We start from the raw sequence: 8,125 nt of genomic DNA on the forward strand, positions 1-8,125 counted from the left end.
TTTTTTTTTTTATCGATCTCACAGGAAACAAATTATCAGATAATAAAACCATCGCTTCCATTACCATATGATACATATGCTTAACATATTCTCAATTACAACCAAAGAAAAAAAGAACAATCAGCTATATAAAATGATATAAGATTAAACAATAATTTAGTCAAAATCAAACGTACGTATATTACTTTCGAAGTATGATCAGATTCTAAGGTCGTGATCGTGTTCTAAGATTCGATTATGACTTCGTTTTGGTTCGATTCTTGAGGAAGAGGAAGATGGCCTTTCTCTTGCAAGCTCTTGACAGATTCATAAAGAGAATTCTTAATGGGTTTAAATTCCAAGCCTAAGTCTTTTATCTTTTGGGTAGTAAACTTGTATGGCTTCGCCCTCGGATTCTTCTCGTCCGAACACCTAATCACATCAAAACACACAACATGTTAATAAGAATACGAAATGTGGACATGATTTCTTGTATATCACTGTAAAGTAACGTATTAATTATTAGACTACCTAAAGGAGACACAAGTCATAAAACTAGTGACCAAACATTGGAGTAGGTGAAGAAAAAACATTCACACTCCGGCGTGTTTGTCTTATGGAATTTGACCCTTACCAAGACGACACTTTTTATGATTTTTTGTACACACACATATCCCAACACGTGTTAGATCTCAACGTCAGCAGACAGCAGTAGGTGACAAATGACATGTATTTTGTGATGTGAGAGTTAGTACACAGCATGACACGAATCTCACCACAACCACACAAGTGCTAGCTTATATATATATATGGAAAATGGGACAACAGTCATAATAATACCAAATACCACCACTCATGTCCCTTTTATCCTAACTAATTAAATATAGTTTTGAATAAATAGATACGTTCAAGTAATTGTGGTGTATCTGTAAATCCAAGGTTTGTATTTATTGGACCGACTAAATCGTGTTGACTTTGATATAATTTTAGCCAAAGTGTTCTCAAAGAGACAAACGTTGACTTACTTGGTGGGAAGTGGATACTCCGGGAAGAATTTAGTCAGAATCTCAACAACCTCGCCGCGGTGAAGCGCGGTCTCGGCAAGGATGTAACGGCCTGAGGCGGAGGGTGCTTCGTAGACCATAACATGGCCTAGTGCCACGTCACGGACGTCCACATAGACCTGAGTCAAGTTAGCGTAAGTCTTTGCTGAGCCGGTGAGGTACTTGAGGATATGGACTAGACTAGCGTTCACAGCTGACTGGAGCGGTGGTCCAAGAACTAGAACCGGGTTTAGCACCACCAAGTCCACACCTTTAGCCTTCGCCATCTCCCATGCAGATTGTTCCGCCAACATCTTCCCGTAGCAATACCAATTCTACAAGGGAGAGAAGAAAAGATAAATTTAGAATTATATCGATCAGCATATGGTAGAAGAACAATGGTCTCATCTCTGAAACTAAGCGGCGTATACTGTGCTAATTGCTAAACCTAAGAGAAAAATTACATATAGAAAATATATATATATACCTTTGTGTTTTTGCAGAAATCGAGATCACTCCAGCAATTTTCATCGACTATGGCTTCAGGGCCACGGTTAGGGTTCATGTAAACCGCACCAATTGATGACGTGAATACCACGCGTTTGACCTTGGCTTTAGCCGCCGCGTCGATCACAAACTTAGCTCCGTTCACCGCCGGCTCCAACATTGTCGCCTAATTAGGTCAACATTAATTAAAAAAAATATTAAAACTAGGAAGACAGAGCAATACAACTCCTCTGTTCACAAAATTAGTAGTTACTTACGGGATCGTCGGTCATCGGAGAAGCGGTGTGGAAAACGCCATCGCAGCCGTCGATTGTGGCACATAGAGCCTCGTAGTCGAGAAGGTCTGCACTGTGAAGAGTAAGTCTTTCTTTGGCTCCTTCAAGCTCTCTGAGATGATTGTTCTTGGGATCAGATGGGTTCCTTACGGTTCCTCTAACGGTGTAGCCTCTCTCTAAGAGTAACTTAAGGATCCACGAAGCAATGTAGCCGCCGGCTCCGGTGACGCAGACGAGTTTCCCGTCGATAGGCATCTTTTTTTGTTTTCTTCTTCTTAAGGAGCAAATCCTCTGAATGGTCTTGAAAGGGCTTTAGATATTAGCTAGAATGAGTTATGATGATGTGTCGTTTGAGGAGAGATTTGTGATTTGTATTTATAGAGAGACTACTTAAGAAGTTACCGGCTTTTTTTCCTTTAATTACTGTACCGTGTGTTTCACCGAACCATGGTAAAGAGTTGGTGAGTCTACATATGATAATAAATTAATATATATTTGAAAAAAAAAATAACAAACAGAAAAACTTAGACTAACATATATATATTTGCTCTGATTTATTCAAAGAGTGTGGGTTTGGTGAATATGAAGAATTATTGGGATTAATATTTTAGTTTAATTTTATCTTATAACACTAGAGAAGTACATTAGTTTCAAAGTTTCAGGTGATCATAAGTGTAAATGCATTAAAAAGCCAAACAAAATGGTCAAGTAAAGGTGTTGTGAATCTGACTTTTACATTATTATCTTATCCTGCATTAATGGTTTAACCTTTAAAACTTTGATACGAAATTGCTAAAAAAATGTTAACAACAAAAGAAACAAATTTTCTAGATAACTAATAAGAAAAGAAAAAACTCAGAAAAGGGTTTCTCTTAAAAAATTTCTAACTCATAAGTTTATATATAATTCAAATTATATGGAGTTCTAGAAGACCTTGATAAAAAAATGTAGTAATCGTACGTACGCTCTTTTAAGATCTACTACACAAATGGCAAATCTATGAACAATGCTTTTTATTTTGTTAATTTGTTTATCCTTGGTATCATTAGATTATCTTAAGATATGTATTATAATATATTCCATAAAACCTATTTAAAAAACAACAATTGGTGAGTAGTTGAGAAGATTGACCTTGACTTTAAATCTAGGCCCCAACTTTTATTTGATAATGAGGAAAGTTCCCCTGAACCTATCTAAATATATCCACTGTATAATTTCAAATTGTTAACCAAGATTAAATTGATGTATAATCATGATAAAGAGATTCGTATAAATTTGTTTTTCAACAACATGAAGTACATCATTCTTGACCATTACATTTATATGCCTTTTGAAATTTTGGTAAGTTAAAAGTAGATTATTCTCTAAGTCTTGTTAAAATATAAAAAGAACTATATTCTGTTCAGCATACTACCACTCATGTATATTATTTTTAAAAAACTAGATTGGCCGATAAGTATAAACCAAGAGAGGTCCAAGACAGATCTAAACAAATGAGAGGAGTCAAACCAATCATATAAGTTATTGTTGATTTGGAACAAAACACTCTCTTGTATGCAAACATTTAAACTTTTATATAGTTTGTTGTATTTTCTTTGCAATGTCTTTCTTTTAAGCTATCTTTGAACAATATTTCAAGTTAATACATCCATTATTGGGTTTAACAAGAAATAAGGATATGATAATTATGTTTCAAGTCAATTATGAATCAACTAAAAAAAAAAAATTGTGACAACTGACTTAAGAATTTGTTGAGTTAATTAACTTATTTATTAGTATTACCTTTTTTCCTTTTTCAGAAAATCTGGACAAGAATAGAGTCTCTCATTCACGCGGTCCAGTCCTAGATGGTTGAATAATTGTACAAATATAGACAATTTCCAAGTGGTTTCTCTATCAGCTCAGAATTCAAAGTCGCACATGGTAAATGATTTTGTAACCGACGGAGAAACGTGGCACAAAACCATGATAGTGACTTCTAATAAGTACAACAATGTCACAAACTCTCAAGAAACTTTATTAGACACAAACACAAACAAAGTGACGTCATCTCAAACTAGTTTGTGGTATAATAATATAACAATCTACAAAGAAAGAAAAACCAAAGAGTCTAAGCAGAAAGAATCTTCCTGAAATGGTTTTTTGATTACAATGTCCTAACTGTATAACTCTCTTTCATGACTCTTTCTCTTCATCTTCTTCTTTCTCAATCTCTGAAAAGCTTGTGCTTGCCCCTTTCTCATCAACCTCTTCTCTCTCTTCTTCTTCTTTCTCAATCTCTGAAAAGCTTGTGTTTGCCCCTTTCTCATCAACCTCTTCTCTCTCTTCTTCTTCTTCTTCTTCTTCTTCTTCTTCTTCTTCTTCTTCTTCTTCTTCTTCTTCTTCTTCTTCTTCTTCTTCCGCTTCTACTTCATCCTCCATATCATCTGTTTCTCTCCACTTCGGCTCTTCTTCTGACTCTGAAACCTCGCTCTCACTCTCAATCTCTGGATTTGCGAATTGTTTCTCTTCTTCCTTAGTTTCAGCTTCTACACCTTTGTGTTCGGATTGTTCTTGCTTCTCGCTACAATCATCTTCGTATTCCTGCTCTTCCCTTCTGTCAGATTCAGATTCTAGACTCACTTCCTCCTCTTCTGCTGTTCTGTCAGTTTCAGCATTCAACTCTCTCAACGATCTTAGATTCTTTCCTTCTCTTGATTTCTCCACTTGTTTCTTCAACTTTTTGCCAGTTTCCTTCTTCATATGAAGTGTTCTACTGGAGGATATATCACCATAAATTTACAAAGCCAATTTCACTCAACAAGGAATCATATAAAATTCATATAAACAATGACTTGAGTTCTAGTAAATTCTCAACCTTACACCTGAGGAACTAGTCGGTTCTACAGACACTGCCACGTTTTTGCTTTTCTTGACTCTCTGCCTCTGCAGTCTGCAACATCATTAAGAACCGAAAAAGACTGTTGCTTTTAAAGACCATAAGAGATTAATATTGCAACTTTACAGAGATCATAGTAATGAACCGCTTTACTCACATGTCAGATAAAGGAATGGACTCTGGCAGATCAACCTCCTTATCCTGCTGATTGATTGTGTGGAAATCATTAAGCACGGCAAACACGATTTATTCCGAAACAAAAAGAATAAACTTGTACCTCATCGTCAATAATGTGATCCTCTAGTAACTCCCAGCGTTCTTCACTGAGATTAAGCTCTTCTGAATCTCCATCAGAATATATTACCTGTAATTAGTGGGGCAACAAACATTCCATTCCACATGAATCAACTAAGAGGAGGAACATAATTGCATAGTAGCTCAGATGGATTCTCTCACCCGATGCATCTTCTTGCGAGTACAATAAGAATCTACGACGCCTTCATAAAAACTGCACAGTGCAATACCATCAACGGAAAAGCAAAAGATTACAGTACACCTGGAAATAAGAACCTTAAGTTTCCAGTATACTTACGTCTTGTCGAGTGGCCACCAGATATTAACTCTCTTACCGACCAAATCCTCACCAAAGCCATTTGTATCAGACTCCTGAAAAGAAAAGATGGAAATCCATATATCACATGGTAACAGATAGGTGGCAATCAATGGCTAATAATGGGGAGAGAAGGTGGTAAAGCTTATTCTATACCACTTCTTTTCTCGCTGTTCGCCTCCTTGTCGGATGGCTCTTTGGAGTTTCTTCAGATTCGTCTGACGATTTTCTAGCTGCAACTTGAGAAACCATCTTCTGCACAGTTGATCAAACGAGAAATTCAACACGACATTTAACAGTATCATTTATTGTGACAAAAAAAATCTATGATCGTCTTGTTTTCGACCTTTCTCTTTGATGACTGTGGAACAAGAGTGTCTAGGGATGCACGTTCTAAATTCTTTCTCTTAGCATCCGAGCGAACTGATAATCTCTTTCCACTGGAATTTAGAATCTTAGCTTCAACAATCGGACTCTTTTGAGCCGTTTTCTGACTTTTCTGTAGACCATTTTGGGACCTGATCTTTTTGCTGGAGTTTCCAATCTTTCTGTCATCTTCCTCTTGGTTTGATTCTTTTTTAGGAGGCTCTTCATCTCGGAAGCAGGATGCCAATTTCTTCAATCTCGGTGAAGAAAGAGAATCAGAATCATAATCATAATCAATCTCATCCACCTTAACCCGGCTTCGTTTAAGTGAACCCGTCAGAGACCTACTAGTGGCTGGGGAAGTTTCTTTAAGCAGGGGTGTTTTCCTAGCAGCCACCTTTCCAAGTGATGATTCTCCCCCAGATCGTTTTTTCTGGATCTTTCTGTTTGAAGACGTCTTGAAAGGATCTCTTTTTCCGGAAAGCCAAGAGATGTCATAATCCTCAGGATTCATCAAAGAATTGGGTTTCCGTCCTCTCTTCCCTGTAATTCCTAACTCTGTTTCTGCATCTGTACTTTCAGACCGCAGTTGCTTCAGACTCTGTTTCAACAAACTAGAATTGTTTCCATTTCTAAATTTGTCCTTTTCATTGATTCGTCGGGTTCCATCTCTTGCAGGTCTCTTTGAACTACTTTTAGAGAGATTCTCCTTGCGAGAATGCCCCAAACCCAATTTCTCCTAGATCAAGCTATTTGGTTAAACAACACTACTGAAAGATGCTGAAACTCTACAAATAAATAAACAAGCTTGACAAATATAATACCTCTAGTGAACCACTTGTGGTTACTCGTCTCTCCAACATCGTTTCAGTTGCCTGAACCATGAAATAGATTAGCCTTTAGCGTATAGAATATGAGATTTCAAGATTTGACCATATAAGAACTCAATCCACCATCAAAACACAGAGCTCAGGGTATCAAGAATACCTCATTTTCTTTGGTGTTAACTACATTGTGGACTTCAGTAGTGTCAAAAACACTCTGGCATATGGACGAAACTACTGGAGAATACATATCCAAGCTGGTCCCTGTAGAGTTCAAAGCTTCGATGATGTATGGTTTAAGTTTACGTGCACATCTACTAAGAACCTTCTCCGCAAGACTCCCAGACATTGGTGAAACATTCTAAAACATGAAAAAAAGACAAAATCAACCCAAGTTAATTGACTGCAAGATAATTTAACTTGAAAGAGGAAGAAACCTTACCTGATTTTCCTTTTTGACACTTGCTAAGAGTATATGAAGCAGATTCGTGGATACTTCTTCGATTTCATCAATTATGGTAATCATTATCATTTCCATTGACGAAAACACCACTTGAGGATGAGCAGGTCTATTAGATGCACACCAAAACGACATTCAGTCTATGATCTAAGACTTTCTCAAGTATTGTAAATAAGGGTTTGTATATCTATCTAATCTACCTTATGATTTTCAAGAACTTCTGAAACATAAGTAGAATGAGGTCATAGCATTCCAAGTCCAACATCACCAAGCATGATTTGACCTTTGCAACATTATCAAGAACAGACACTGCTTTCCTGTAACTGCGAGAGGACGACGCATCAGCTAGTTTCTCGAAAGCTTCAATAGTCAACCTGAAGATATCCTGTAATAATACCAAAGAAGTGGAATCCAACAGAGCATTACAGAGAGTGAGGGAGATGAAACTGAATACTACAGTGTTAACAGGAATTTGATTTGTTTATTATTACCTTCATTCGATCATCACTGTAAGGAGCTTCTGGGGCAGTTATCCTCACAATTTCGGTTAAGCAGGACAGAACTGAAACCCTAACATCAGAATCAGGATGGCTTAAAAGGTCAACCGATACCAAAGCACTCTTCGATGGCATAAGGGCGCTTTGCATTGACAAGGGTGGATCCTGGTCCACATTCCTAAGCAGAGACTCAGTTTCCTACGCCAGAGAAATTGAATTAGAAAATCCAACAGAAGCTTGAAATAAAAAGGATTCGCCTTTAACCCAAATCAACAAGTTCTAAATCCCAAAGAAAACGAAACGAATTCACCAAAAAGCAACAAGATTTGACAAAACATTTAACTAAAACCAACAATACAGCTTCCCTTATCGGCAAGAAAAAGAAACCCTAATCGCATTTCGTGAATCCAACCTAGCAGGGATCTTTTTTTAAGCAAAAGCAACGATTTTGGTGTGAAGAAGAATCAAAGAGAAACTGGTGAGAAGAGAATTAGTACATCGAGAAGAGTAAGAAGCTCGTCAGTTGAAGGAGGGCTAAGAAGATTCTTGCCAGCATCGATGAGTGCTTTCGAAAGACCGTCCAATCCAACAATAATAGTCATTCCCTTCTTCTTCCCCCAAAAATTCTCAAACTTCGAAACCCTAAAAAAACGTAATCAAACCCCCAAAAAAAAAAAAAAAAAAAA

At 37.0% G+C, this 8,125-nt stretch overlaps 2 protein-coding genes across 4 annotated transcripts; both read right to left on the reverse strand.

The window, feature by feature from the left end:
* On the reverse strand, positions 33-2,168 carry LOC104752432 (cinnamoyl-CoA reductase 2). Its single transcript, XM_010474566.1, has 4 exons — positions 1,787-2,168; positions 1,510-1,695; positions 1,005-1,357; positions 33-411 (listed from the first exon to the last, which is right to left on the reverse strand). Exons 1-4 carry the CDS (start codon positions 2,057-2,059, stop codon positions 225-227), a joined length of 999 nt encoding a protein of 332 aa, XP_010472868.1. The 5' UTR covers positions 2,060-2,168; the 3' UTR covers positions 33-224.
* Positions 3,799-8,125, reverse strand: LOC104752433 (glutamic acid-rich protein-like). Of its 3 annotated transcripts, none has more exons than XM_010474568.1 (14): positions 7,937-8,125; positions 7,434-7,637; positions 7,143-7,327; positions 6,925-7,051; positions 6,646-6,843; positions 6,483-6,533; positions 5,639-6,397; positions 5,449-5,547; positions 5,275-5,348; positions 5,139-5,190; positions 4,960-5,046; positions 4,840-4,883; positions 4,662-4,736; positions 3,799-4,559 (listed from the first exon to the last, which is right to left on the reverse strand). In XM_010474568.1, the coding sequence occupies exons 1-14, from the start codon at positions 8,039-8,041 to the stop codon at positions 3,980-3,982; spliced, it is 2,640 nt and encodes an 879-aa protein (XP_010472870.1). In that variant the 5' UTR covers positions 8,042-8,125; the 3' UTR covers positions 3,799-3,979. The 3 variants fall into 3 exon arrangements, with proteins under 3 accessions (XP_010472870.1, XP_010472871.1, XP_010472869.1); XM_010474569.1 differs by having other exon boundaries at positions 3,799-4,556; positions 4,840-4,886; XM_010474567.1 differs by having other exon boundaries at positions 4,840-4,886.

Source organism: Camelina sativa, chromosome 16 (assembly GCF_000633955.1).
Source record: "Camelina sativa cultivar DH55 chromosome 16, Cs, whole genome shotgun sequence".
Classification (NCBI taxonomy): domain Eukaryota; kingdom Viridiplantae; phylum Streptophyta; class Magnoliopsida; order Brassicales; family Brassicaceae; genus Camelina; species Camelina sativa.

Coding starts and splice junctions, on each gene's coding strand:
- LOC104752432 (XM_010474566.1), bottom strand. CDS start 2,059: ATGCCTATCGACGGGAAACTCGTCTGCGTCACCGGAGCCGGCGGCTAC. Junction 1,696..1,786: donor CTCCGATGACCGACGATCCC/GTAAGTAACTAC, acceptor TGACCTAATTAG/GCGACAATGTTGGAGCCGGC. Junction 412..1,004: donor GAGTATCCACTTCCCACCAA/GTAAGTCAACGT, acceptor TGATGTGATTAG/GTGTTCGGACGAGAAGAATC.
- LOC104752433 (XM_010474567.1), bottom strand. CDS start 8,041: ATGACTATTATTGTTGGATTGGACGGTCTTTCGAAAGCACTCATCGAT. Junction 5,349..5,448: donor GAACAGCGAGAAAAGAAGTG/GTATAGAATAAG, acceptor TTTTCTTTTCAG/GAGTCTGATACAAATGGCTT. Junction 5,047..5,138: donor CTCGCAAGAAGATGCATCGG/GTGAGAGAATCC, acceptor CACTAATTACAG/GTAATATATTCTGATGGAGA.